This window comes from Naegleria lovaniensis (assembly GCF_003324165.1).
Source record: "Naegleria lovaniensis strain ATCC 30569 chromosome Unknown tig004, whole genome shotgun sequence".
Taxonomy (NCBI): Eukaryota; Heterolobosea; class Eutetramitea; order Acrasida; family Naegleriidae; genus Naegleria; species Naegleria lovaniensis.
This window is the reverse complement of record NW_025407826.1, coordinates 271,732-285,533: the sequence shown is the minus strand read 5'-3', so window position 1 is coordinate 285,533 and position 13,802 is coordinate 271,732. Positions and strand designations below refer to the sequence as shown.

The window sequence follows — 13,802 nt, the reverse complement described above, 5'->3', positions numbered from 1 at the left end:
AAAGGCTTCTCTTTTCCACTGAAATCATAAAAAAAAATAGGCGCATTCAACAACGAACATTTCCTTAGCTTTTCATTGAGAAGGAATGACAAGTTTAGGCTTTTCAAATAATCTTTCGTTTGTTGTTGAAGAGGTTATAAATGTGATGAAGCAGGATCTCAAACGCATTGGAAAAGGGAAAAGTCAGGACGATACCAAACATAATCATGCTTATGAAAAAACTAGCAAATTATTCTTGAATATTCTCTACTCCACTCGAAGTACTTCCGAATCTGATCTCATAGAAAGAGTCCATCCTCCTCCACCTGTTCTAGACTTGTATAAAGAATGTCTTCAGTTACTTGCGGGGTTCCTTAGCAAGCTCATTCAAGCAAAACACGAAACAACCCCAAAGGAAATCATCTTGCACAAATTTTGTTTGAATTGTAAATTTTGTGTATACGTCTTGTTTGAGCTGATGTTGTATCCTAACATGAAGGTAACGAGAAACCACGCCAATGAACTTCCAGATCTGTCTTCTGCAAACCTGCAGTTATTAGGAAAAATAGCACAAGAGTTTGGTCTGTATGACGAAATGCTTGGCATCATGATCACTGTGAGCTTCCTCGCGAAGGAAACCTTGTGGGATAGATTGTCTATGTGTAATCCCAGTCGATTCTCCAATAAGCGAAACATGCAAGACATGAAGAATGCATTTATCCAGAGAATGTTGTTCTGGAACGCAGTCACATGCGACAATGATGAGAATCATAATTTTGAACCCTTCCCAAAACTAAGCGAAGTGGCCTATCAAGCACTATTCAAACATTTACTTCATACAGCACAATATCTCATTTACATGTCACTAAAACATGAAAGGAAAATTGAAGAAGGATCCACTCGAACCTTAAACTCAAATGTTATGAAGAATGTCTTGTTTTGGATGAAAAGGCTATGGAAAATGGATTATGCTAAACTACAACCTCTTCTCATAGACTTAATTCAGCGAAAGATCCTCTGCTGCACTTGGGAAAAAACTAACTCATCTGTAAATGAGTTCTGTTCTACTATGTCTATATTTATAACTGAACTCATAACGAATCTTGTAAATGAGGATTGCAATCTCAATGGATTTTCCCCTATTGCCAAATTCTTGATTGGAAGCATTGAAAATCTTGTAACCAAGAACTTGATTGGAGGAAAGGAAAAGAGAAAAGCGTTGGAATTACTCCAGATGATTTTTTTGGGAGATGTTGAACAAGCTTCCATTAGAAATGTCAATTGCATGTTAGAATTTATCATTGGAAATGTTCTTCATCAAGATAAACACTATGAATCAAGAGTCAAAGCTGTAGAAATACTTGAACAAGTTCTGGACTCCAACGGTCGTTCAACCTCTTCCTTACGATACTCTGTGGACTCAATCTTTTCAAAACTAGATTTATCACTGAAATTGGATCCCAACCAAACCGTGAGGTTCAAAATACTGGAGGTTTGGAACAAACTTGCTGAAGAGAAATTGAAAAACGATGATTCCTTTGTTGCAAAGTATTTTGAAACCATCTTACTGAAGAGTTGTGATAAAGATAAACGAATTCGAGTGAAATGCTTTGAACTCCTTCAAAACTATGGAATTTGTCACGTGAACAAGACTTTGATGACAAGGGAATCACCAACTGTAGGATCAGTGCGCACTAGATGTACAAACAATCTCTTCAGAACATCCATTCAGCCTTATGACTCTCATTCAAGTCTTGTTTCAAACATGATTAAGAACGTGGTAATTTTAGGAATATTGGACGAAGAAAAAAAGGTCAGAGATTTGTCTCAACAATTGTTTATGGATCTTGTTTCTGGCGTAGGCACACCTCAGAAAGTATTATCTGAATTGGACTTGTATTATCAAGGAAAGGCATGTGTAAACAATGAAACAAATCAAACAACCCAGAGTGACACATGTCATGTCTGGACATTCTTTGAGACAACTCTAAAGAGCAACATTGGTTTCATTTACGAAAGAACTAAATCCGCACCGAATTGTAATGACACTCTTGAAAACTCTCATAATCTCGCTCTCCCGAATTCTGAATAAATGTTTTTTCTTGGATCATCAATCCAATTGATTTATTATTATGAAGAATTAAATAGTGTACAATGTGTTCGGTAAGCAAAATTTTGGTATTGAGAAAATATTGTTGTTCGTTAGTGACTCTGTGAAACCAATAAGGACCTAATCACATAAACTCTCTGATGTGTGTGGTTGTTCATGAAATACAAAACGAATTGAATAAGAGTAAAAACAATTAGAATTCTCTTATTTCTTAATGACAATCTTCTTCACACTGTCAAAGATGTTCTTCACATTGTCAGTGTCTGTTGCACATGTAATGAAAGGATAAAACTCTCTATTTTGATCATTGATTCTTGATGTGAATTTTTGAAGCATGTATTTGGATGTTGCATCAAAGTCATGTGGTGGTCCTTGATAATCAGGGAAGAAATCAGATAACTTTTTAGTTTCAATCTTCTTTTGGAAGATGTCCTTCTTATTAAGGAAGAATATTACAGGTGTGTCAATGAAATATCTGCTGTTAACAATTTCATCAAAGAGAAGAAGTGATTCTTGAATTCTGTTAGTACTATCATCTTCATAGCACTTTTGATCAAATTCTGACATGGAAGCAACGAATACTATTGAGTTCGAGAATGCAAAATTGAATATATGTGGGTGTGGTGTGGTGTGGTGTGGTGTGGTGTGGTGTGTATGAGCATTAGGTTCACATGATTCGCAGACATGTTATCATGATTCATTATTGGAATTGTCCATGACCATCAATCAATATCATACTTACAAATAGCAGTGACATTTTCAAAGCAGTGAATCCATTTCTTTCTTTCATTACGTTGACCACCGACATCGATGAGTGAAACTTTGGTGCCATCTTGTTCGCTATCATAGTGTGTTGTTGTTGTTGGTAGAAATGGATTTGATATTATTGAATTCAATATGGAACAGATCAATTCCATTTGTCCATTCGACGACCAACACATGTCGTAGTAGTAGTAGTAGTTGTTGTATCATTCAATGGATACCACATAACATTCAATGTTTCATGAATGGTATATGTTGGTCAATTCAAGTACGATGTTGGAAGAGTATTATAATATTTCATGAATGGTACATGTTGGAAGAGTCGATAGTTAGTTACAACACATCACCACGTTGATCGTGTTAATATTATTACTTACAATTTCAATTCAACAACACCAGTCGTCTTTGTTCTACACATTAAAATATCCCTATCTGTTGGTACATAATTCTTCTCACTAACAGCGTCAATACGTTGATAAAAGTATTCAGTCGAATCCAATAATTGATATTCATCTCGACGTTGTAATACATTTTGAATACCTGTGTCAGACCACAATTGTTTCAATTTTTGTACCAATTCAGCATTGTAGAATGCATCAACATTCAAGAGAGCATTCTCATCATCTAATTGAATCAATTCTTGTGCAAATTGTTTGTTTTCTTCCTTTTCAATTTCTTCACCCAATTCATCACAAGCCTCAACCATGGAAATCATGGAGCGGACAATATTTCCTTTAATAGTACTAGCAAAGATGGCTCGTTCTTCTGGTGTGTAGGTTCCTTCTTTGAGAATTTTGAATTGCTTCAATTGGGTTGTTGGTTGTTGTTGGGTGGTTGTGGTTGTTGTTGAGTGTGGTTGTACAAGTGCCATTGTTGTTGTTGTTGGGTGGAGTATAGTCGCCGAAGAAGGTCGTAGTGTAGGTGGTGGTTGACATGAACAAAAAGGGTGAAACGATTTCATCAATGAACCAATGATGATCATTGAGAATGTAGTGATTGGTATGTCATGGTGTGTATCATGGTGTTCGTATTCGGTAAGTGTACGTACACATGATGATGATCGCACAAAATAACACGTATGAATTATCATGTTGTTATAATTATTATTATTATTTCATTCTCTGAAATACAATCACTAGTAACTTACCTTGAATAAAGTACTTTTACCAGATTCACCAGCTCCTAACAAGAGTAATTTAACATCCTTGTTTTTGACAACTGGTCTGACATTATGATTGTTTTTGTTTCCTCCCAAGCAATTACCCATTTTGAGTGTTGTTGTTCAGTAAGTATTGGTCGTGTTGTTGTTGTTGTTGTTAAAAGAGTTGGATTGGTATAGAGACGGATGCAGAAAGCAACACAAGTGAATTGGTGTGTGTGTGTGAATGCGTAGAATGAAATTTCCAAGAGACTCTCTCAACTCTGTGATAATGATGAGTGTGTGCGCGAAGTGGAACAACTGTGAGTGAGTGATGTAAAGTTCCTCTTCAACTTTGTGATAATGACAGGACGAGAGCAACAATTGTTGACAATTTTTCAACGTTGTGTATTGGATGATGATGGGTGAGGAGTGTGGGAAGAGTTGAGCAGGATCAATTCTTGTCGCTGCAGGCACATGCCAGCGAGTGATCAACACTCACAGAAGCAAAAAGAAAAGGGTGAAACATTACCTCTCTTGTCACTTACAAAATGTCAAAAAGGCAACCCAAAGAATTTTATTCAGCATTCAATCCTGCTTGACAGTGAAGAGTTGTGCGTTCACACCGGCCAAGTGAGTGCACCATCTCAACGGAACACCTCATCATGCTGAAAGACAGACTATTCAGTGCCCAAACAGATCGTTAAAAAGAGCGAAACCCAAGCGTTAAACAATTCAAAAGGAGAGTGTGTGGACAGTTTCAAACTGAAGTCTGAACCTTTCACTGCTGCATCTACTGTTGAGCCATTAACGTTCTTGCATTGTAAAATTAAAGCATCTGTTGTTGGACATTCAATGAGGCACTTTATGCTTTTTGAAAAAAGACCGAGAATTTCGGATGTGAACGCATATCTTTTTGGTTTGGGTGGTCAATACATCTTGATTCGTCATCAAATCTCAATCTACTACAGTTTTGTGAGAGAGCAAACGTGGGTGTCTCAAAAAGTAATCACACAATTCCAGCTCACTTTAAGGAACCAAGCCATGAATGATTTTACGAGTAGTGGTTGAACCGTATATTATAAAAAAAAATGTCATCGTTTAAGGGATTGTTTAAGGCTGGACAAACGGTCTACTTTTATCATCCGCAGGACTCATGGATTGTTGGAGTGATTGAAAGCGTGGATCCCAACAACAAAAAGGGAGCCTACTTGGTAAAACCAAACCCTTCACTGAATTCGGATCCCATTTCCAACGAGGTACGTTCGGTTTTTTAATCATCAAAAGCCTCACCTCCAAACAGAATCCGTTGCTTCTTGATGAAGATTTGCTGTTCCCATACTCGGACGATTTACAAAAACTTGATCATAACGATTTGCTAGCCATGAGCGAACTACACGAGGTAACTCTTCTAACCTGCCTCCGAAACAGATTCAAAAAGGATGTTATTTACACCATGATTGGAGGAGTTCTTGCTGTTGCAATGAACCCGTTCAAATGGACCATTCCATACGTTCAGGATGATAAAATGGATTTGTACATCAACCAAAGCAAAACAGTGATGCCTCATGCGTGGTCCATTGCTGACAATGCTTATAGAATTATGACAGAAACCAAACAGAATCAGTCAATTCTGATCAGTGGAGAGTCAGGTGCAGGTAAGTTTCGAAAAGAAGATTGCTCTTAATAACCATGACGTTGAACTTCCTCGTAAAGGAAAAACTGAGGGATGCAAAACTGTCATCAAGTACTTGTCAAAGCTCAGTTGTTCGATCACCAACGATGAAAAAATAAGAGAACGAGCTTCAAAGATCGCTCTCAAAATCCAAGAGTGTTCACCAATTCTCGAATCCTTCGGAAATGCCAAGACTCAAAGAAATGACAATTCATCACGATTTGGTAAATTCATTATCATGCAATTTGACAAGGATGGTGTTATTCTTGGTGCTTTCATGTACAATTACCTTCTCGAAAAATCAAGAGTAATTTCTCAGTCCACAGGAGAACGAGGCTATCATATTTTCTATCAATTATTGGCGGGGTGTGATGCCAAGAAAAAACAAGAATTATTCCTAACCAAACCAGAAGACTATGCGTGTATTAATGGAGGAAAATGTTTTAAAGTGGATGGTGTTGATGATGCCAAGGAATTTCAAGAAGTTGTAAAGGCAATGAACATTGTCGGATTGAGCCAAGAAGAACAGGATTCAATTTTTAGAATTGTGGCTGCTGTTTTAAATTTGCAAAATCTCAAATTCAAACCCAAAGGAGATGCATCCGAAATAGAAAATAGAACAGTTTTAAACAATGCATCTTCTCTACTTAAACTAGAGGCCGCCAGTCTTGAGAAAGCTCTCACATCCATGTATGTCACTGCTGGAAAGGACTTGATTTTGAAAGGACTAAGTCCAGCTAAAGCCTGTGATGCCAGAGATGCATTTTCAAAGGCCCTCTATGATGCAACATTTAATTGGATCATTAGGAAGATTAATCAGAATTTGGATGCGTCAAAAGATCACAAAGTTGACAACTTTATTGGATTGCTTGATATTTATGGATTTGAAGCATTCCAAAAAAATAGCTTTGAACAACTTTGTATCAACTACGCCAATGAAGCACTGCAGGGAGTTTACAACAATTATACCTTTAAGAGAGATGTCGAGGAATGTAAGCAAGAAGGAATTGATGCCACTGCAGTGACCTTCAATGACAATGTTGAATGTATCGAATTGATTCAAAAGGGAGTTGTTAATTCTATCACTGATTGCTGTAAATCAAATTCTACGGATTTTGACTTTTTAGATAACATCAAAAAATTGTATTTTAAAAAGTCAAAATTCTTTGATGCTTCACCATTGAAGAAAGAAGAATTCATTCTCAAGCACTACGCTGGCGACGTAGCCTATGATGTTAATGGATGGATTGAAAAGAATAAGGACACTTTGAACAATGATTTGTTCAAGTTAACAAAAACAAGCAAATGTTCCTTCATCTCAGCTTTACTGGAGGACAACGGAAGCGCTAAAGATACAGTTGCTGAATCATTCAGAAAGCAGCTTAATGTCTTACTCTCTACTATCAATTCGACGAGACCTCATTACATTAGATGCATCAAACCTCATCCTGCTAAAAAGCCAAATATGTTTAGTACAACAGAGGTCATGAACCAATTGAGATCTTCAGGAGTTCTTGAGACAGTAAAAATTAGAAGAGAAGGCTACAGTGTAAGAATGCCATTTGATCAATTTTATCATAGATTCAAAGTAATTCATCTTCAAAGCTCGTCTCGTAAAGATTGTAAAACCATTGATGAGATGAAAAAGGCTTGCGAAGAAATCATTGCACAAGTAGGATTTGATAAAGTTAAGGCTCAAATTGGAAACACTAAGGTTTTCATGAGACATTATGCATATTCAGATCTCGAAGTTATAAGAGGTCAGAAATTGATCCAGTATGCAACCATTATTCAATCATCACTTAGATCTTTAAAGTCCAAACGAGAGTTAACTCATTTAAAAAACCTTAAAAGACAAGAAGAAGAAAGAATTTATTATGAAAAGCATAAAGAAGAAATTGAAAGAAAACGCAGAGAAGAAGAAGAGAGAATGCGAATTGAAAGAGAAAGAATTGAAAGAGAAGAAGCAGAACGTAAAAGACTTGAAGAAATTAAAAGGCAAGAAGAAGAAAGAATTGCTAGAGAAAAGAGAGAACGAGAAGAGTTGATCATGAGAGAACAAATCAAATTGAACAAACTCAAAGAGATTCAAATGAAGAAAATTGAAGAGTTAAAGAGAATAGAGGCTGAAAAGGAAGAGAGAGAGCGTATCAAACGTGAGTTGGCTCACTTTGAGAATGGAAAGACCTTGGCTGAGGAACCTACAAGCGTTAGAATTTGGAGAGTCGATGACGGCAAGATTGTAGGATTTTCCTTGTCTGAAGCTAGAAAAGATCTTTTATATAGAATCCGAACAGATCAACTCTATACTTTGGAAGAATGTAAAATATTAATTAAGGAAGTGGTCAGAGTGATGAAGAATGATGCTGAGAGAGATTTTAAGAATTTATTGTTTTTAAGCAAATTCAGAACAGAAGTACTCTATCCAAAACCAATTGTATCCAACTACATACCAGAGTCACACGGATTGGATGGATTCTTTGATAGTCCTGAAATTAAAAAGTTAATCTATGGAAAGGTGGTTATTAAGGCAATTGATCCTTCCAACACAAAGGAAAGTATTTTGGTTGCAAAAGAGAAGTTGAAATTACTTGTGCTCAATATCAATAAGAATATCGTCAAGTTAATTGATCATGCTTTGATACAACGAAAAGAACGATTGTTGATTATTGCAACCATATTGGAGGAGCTGGAAACAAGTTCCATCAAAAAGTACTTGCATCCCAATGAATTACTAGTGGTCATGCAAAAGATTAAACAACAACAGCATCAACAATGAGTATGCATCATTTTGACCATAAAAAGGTCCTTTGGATGAGAAATAAAATAACTCAAGCACAGGTCCAAAAAAGTATTTCATTGTGTTGAGTCGTGTACAACCAAATTAAAAAATGCCAAAACGACAAGCAAAAGACTCAACCGAAGAAGAAGAAGAATTTCAATCCGAGGAGGAGTATCATGTTGACTCCGAACCACAACACGAAGCAGAGGAGGATGAATCATCTCTTCAACAAACTTCCAAAGATTCCCAACAACCAAAACAAAAAAAGAAGAAATCAAATCAAGCCTCCAATCAACCCAAAGTGATTCAACTTCTCTTCTCGAAATCCTTTCTCTCCATTGAACAAGCCTGTGAAACCATTCAAACCATAATCGTTGAGGATCCCGAAGAACAATTAGCATCAATCAAATTGTTGCAACATCACAATGCAATTAAGAGATTAATTGAATTGTTAACCATTGACAATCATAATCCAATCATTCATGAAAGTGCACTTGCATTGAATCGTCTCTTTGAAGTGGATGAAAATATTTTCTCAAAATTAGAAAGTGAATTAATACATCAATTATTGAAGGGTATCATTTTGATGTATAAGAGTGATCATTCCATTCATCCATCGATTATTTATGACCATAAGGAGAGTCATACTGAGAGTAATGATGCATCAAACTCATCACTTCCACCAGTAGAACAATTCATTTCTACTCTCTTTGACTTGCTTTTAGAATTAATTGAATCGAATACTTTTATGAATGAATTATTGAAACAAGAAGAATTACTTCGAGAAACATGTCAATTATTATGGACATCTTCTACTTGCCTTGTTTATAAAGAAAAGATTCTACATTTAATGTATTCAATGAGTAGAGAAGTGATTGGATTGAAAACAACACCTCTGGTTTCTACAACGGTTAATGCTACGAATTTGATGAGTACTCATGATGTATCCAATGCTACAAGTAACTCTATGGGTATTGCCAATACACACTCTCCAAATACTCTATCTATTATTTCAACCATTAGAAGTATTTTACAATTAGTGAATTTTAGTTCATTGGATTCTCTCAAGAATGATACAAGTGAGACTACTGCAGATAGTACTGATACTACTACTACTACTATTGATAGTACTGCAGATAGTACTGCAGCTACTACCTCTCAACAACAAGACAATCATGACGAGAAATATTATTCTTCTCTCTTTAAAACCTATGCCATTGGTATTTCAAATAATTTAAATGAAAATCAAATCGATGAATCTCAACTTGTTACAAATATCAAAAACAAACAACATTTAGAATTAACATTTGAAATTCTGCATGGAATTGCATCATTGAATAATACTCCATCCAAATTGAGAGCATTGAAAGTGTTTATTGAATCTATTTCATATAGTGTTGAACATTCACACTTTGATATTCTCATTGAATTGTTAAATGATATTTTTGAAATTTATTCTGATGAGAAGGGAATGGAAAAGGAATTGTTTCATGACTTGTTACCATGTTTAGAAAAGATTCAATTAGATGATTTTATTCATGAATTGAAAGAAAATATTGAAAAGAAACATTGTGTTGGAAAGGAATCAAAACAGAGTGATGAATCTGCAATTGAGATGGGTATCACTGAACAAGATGAAGATGATGAAGAATTTAAAGAAAAAGCAGAAGAAGTGAATGAAAATTTGAAAGAATATATCCAGTATATTCGAAAGAAGTGTGGAACCATACAGGACATGTGTGTATGATTGTTGTAATTTGCACACACACGCACCCTCACAGTGTATGAATGAGTGAGTGAGTGAATGAGTGAATGAGTGAATGAGTGAACAACAACAATAAAGAATCCAATTTCGATCCTTTTGGTACTTCTCTTGAACCCAAAGTCTCAAGAAATTTGTGAAGAGTGGTTGCTTTGGAATTTGTACTCGAAAAAAATCATCAAATGTGTGGCATTGGATCTTTGATTCCCTTGTTTCGGGGAGCACAGCCAATTCCCGAACCAAATTTGACTTGTCAAAATTTCATCCATATGCTTTCCTCATCCAACAACACACGAAAAACTGAGAATGAAATTCATACTGATCGTTCATCCATGAATGAAAAAAAAGAACCATCATTCACATACCATCCTTCTATTCAACAATTATTAAATGCAATGAAACATGAATTACAATATCGAGGACCTGATTACACTGAAATATATTCATTACCAATAGCAAATTCAAATTTACATTTCATTTCAAGTGTATTATCATTGAGAGGAAATGAGTTATGTAAACAACCCATTTATAATCAAGATTTTGTATTATTATGGAATGGTGAAATTTATAGTGAGAGAATGAATGAGATGAATGATGAATTGAAATATGGAAATGATGAATTGAAATATGGAAATGATGAATTGAAATATGGAAATGATACATTATTTTTATTTCATTTAATTCATCAATGTTTTAAGGATGAACAAGATGTGAAGAATGTAATGGATTCATCCATGATTGATAGTACTATGAATGGTCATTACAATAATACTAGTTGTAATAATACTAGTTCTAGTAGTAATGATCATAATCAGAATAATACTAGTTCTAATAGTAATAATAGTCATAATAATAATAATAATAACAAACACAACAACAAGAATGATATTGATTCTACACTCTCTTCAATTATTTCTATATTTAATAATATTCAAGGAGAATTTGCATTTATTTTATATAATATCAAACATAATTATCTATTATTTGGAAGAGATCGATTAGGTCGTAGAAGTTTATTATTTTCATTAATACCATTTTCACAAGACGAAGAAGAAGAGATTGAACCTCCAGTCATTCCTACCACTTCTATGACTTGTACTCGTTCCATGACTCCTATTCATACTACTACTACCACAACTACTACCACAACTACTACTACCACAGCAGCTAGTACTACTACTACTACCACGAATCATTCTACTACCATGAATAGGTTCTCCTTAATACTCTCAAGTACTAGTTTTGCCATATTACCTGATCGATCGATGGATAGTAGTAATAGTAGCAGCAGCACCACGATAGAATCATCATGTTCTTCTTCACTTAACATTGAGCCATATAATTGTTGGTACAATCTCTCTCCCAATCTATTCAAATTAGATTTAACGACCAATGTATTAGAGAAAATTGAATATTCATTGAACATGCTCAATCATACAAGACTCATTCATGATCAAAATAGAATGAAATTATACGATGAGAATGCAAATGTTATGAATTATTTAGATACTTTTCATCGATTATTATCACATAGTGTGAATGTAAGAATTAATTATTTAAATGATTATCCAAGGAAAGATGAAGAAGTATGCATAAGGATGATGAATCATCAAAATTATCATACGAATATGACTAACAACAACACAATGAACACTGACAACACAAACACTACCATAACTAACATGACTATTCCCAACACGATTCCAAACAACATGAACCCTCTTTGCATTCCAAATGAAGCACCATTTGCAATTCTATTTTCCGGTGGAATTGATAGTATTGTATTAGCAGCATTGGCACATTTAAACACTAGTGTTTGTACACCAACGAGTAGTAGTAGTTGTTATCGACATCAACACAATACCACCACCAATACCACTACCACTACCACTACCACCATTCAACATTTCAAACAACAAGAATTACCCAAAATTACACTCATCAATGTATCCTTTGGAAATACACTCTCTCAAATAGAATCTTCACATGATCGAATTCAAAGTATTCAATCATTCAAAATACTCAATTCTAAATATAATGATCGATTTCGATTATTACTAGTAAATGTATTGAAGAGTGAATTAGAATTAGAATATTCAGAGAGAATTAAAGAATTAATTCATCCCAATAATACTGTATTGGATTATACTATTGGATGTGTATTGTGGTGTGCATCGAGAGGAATTGGTTGGTTATATCATCATGATAATAATAATAATAACAACAATCATGATGACAATAATAACAATCATGTTAACCATGATGATAATAATAACAATAACAACAGTATTGGAATTAACAATAACAACAATATTGGAATTAAAAAGAATGAAACCAACACAACCTTACAACTCTACAAATCCACAAGTAAAGTTTTACTGTGTGGAGTTGGAAGTGATGAACTATTTGGTGGATATCGAAGATATTTGAAACGATTTTCACAACAAGGATGGGAAGGATTGAATACAGAAATGAATATGGATTTGAATCGATTATGGTATCGAAATTTAGGAAGAGATGATCGTATCATTAGTAGTCATGGAAAGGAATGTCGATTACCTTATTTGGATGAATCATTGATACACCATGTTCAACAATTACCATTGAATGTTGTTGTAGATTTGAGAGAAAAGATTGAACTTGAAAAAACATTGAAATGTAACAATTCCAAAGAAGGAGCACTCATCACTCGAGATAAATTAATTTTGAGAGAATACTGTAAACATGTATTGGGAATTGAACAATGTAATCAACCAAAGAAGGCCATGCAATTTGCATCGAATATTGCCAAGGTCACAAGAACAAGAAGAAGAGAGAGAGGAGATGAAAGTATTGAAGAATGAGAATTCCAGAGATTCGTCAATTATTAAAATTTGAACTCGGTTTGAGTGATCTTTATAAAACCATGCATGATGATGTTCAGATTACTGAAACCTCTGCTTTTGAACTTATTCTAGACTGTCCAAACGTTTTTGGAAATGAGTTTGGCACAACAACACCTACCTTCCATGATGATAAGAATTCAACTTTGTATTAATTTTGCTAAATCTTATTATCGATTAGCTCAGTGATTGCCTTCCCTCCCTTTATATATTTAGAATTCAACAACACTTTGTGTTGTATTAATTGGCTTATGCCTTATTCATTGATTTGATCAGTAATTTCCTTTGACACTTTTGTCTTTGGCCTTATTATTGATGGGTAAAAGAATTTAAAATCCCACGATCTTTTATAAATTTTTATCCGTAGTTGATTCGCTCGCGACTCCATGTCAAAAGAAGCGACACTTCCTGGAGTGGAGACAGTAACTAACCCATTGGTATTTATCTATTATTGTTTGAAGTTACATTACATGTTTTTTCAAGTAACATGGGTTATACTTTTCTTGTGCAAAATTGAGCTAACACATCGGTTTCAAAATTTGTTGCTGATGAGAATGATTAGTTACTGACAACACTGTGCATTAGTACAGTCTACATTTGTTCCAGAACTACTATCCATTCACTGTGGTTGATCTACACAAATTAATTTTAATCACAGCCTAACAACCTTTTCTCGGACGTCTAGACAACAATAACGTCTTCATGTAGTATT

At 34.7% G+C, this 13,802-nt stretch overlaps 5 protein-coding genes across 5 annotated transcripts; 4 read left to right on the top strand and 1 right to left on the bottom strand.

Annotated features, from left to right (window-relative positions):
• Positions 1-85: 85 nt before the first annotated feature.
• On the top strand, positions 86-2,071 carry C9374_011329 (uncharacterized protein; the record flags this gene model as incomplete). The annotated part of the gene is made up of 1 exon (XM_044686973.1): positions 86-2,071. The coding sequence occupies one exon, from the start codon at positions 86-88 to the stop codon at positions 2,069-2,071; it is 1,986 nt and encodes a 661-aa protein (XP_044554498.1).
• A 222-nt stretch (positions 2,072-2,293) lies between these two features.
• C9374_011328 (uncharacterized protein) lies at positions 2,294-4,118 on the bottom strand (the record flags this gene model as incomplete). Its single annotated transcript, XM_044686971.1, has 4 exons — positions 2,294-2,670; positions 2,832-2,929; positions 3,229-3,653; positions 3,999-4,118. 4 exons carry the CDS (start codon positions 4,116-4,118, stop codon positions 2,294-2,296), a joined length of 1,020 nt encoding a protein of 339 aa, XP_044554497.1.
• A 962-nt stretch (positions 4,119-5,080) lies between these two features.
• Positions 5,081-8,443, top strand: C9374_011327 (uncharacterized protein; the record flags this gene model as incomplete). Its single annotated transcript, XM_044686970.1, has 3 exons — positions 5,081-5,248; positions 5,293-5,647; positions 5,706-8,443. The coding sequence occupies 3 exons, from the start codon at positions 5,081-5,083 to the stop codon at positions 8,441-8,443; spliced, it is 3,261 nt and encodes a 1,086-aa protein (XP_044554496.1).
• A 112-nt stretch (positions 8,444-8,555) lies between these two features.
• Positions 8,556-10,193, top strand: C9374_011326 (uncharacterized protein; the record flags this gene model as incomplete). Its single annotated transcript, XM_044686969.1, has 1 exon — positions 8,556-10,193. The coding sequence occupies one exon, from the start codon at positions 8,556-8,558 to the stop codon at positions 10,191-10,193; it is 1,638 nt and encodes a 545-aa protein (XP_044554495.1).
• A 284-nt stretch (positions 10,194-10,477) lies between these two features.
• Positions 10,478-13,051, top strand: C9374_011325 (uncharacterized protein; the record flags this gene model as incomplete). Its single annotated transcript, XM_044686968.1, has 1 exon — positions 10,478-13,051. One exon carries the CDS (start codon positions 10,478-10,480, stop codon positions 13,049-13,051), a length of 2,574 nt encoding a protein of 857 aa, XP_044554494.1.
• Between the last annotated feature and the right edge of the window lie 751 nt (positions 13,052-13,802).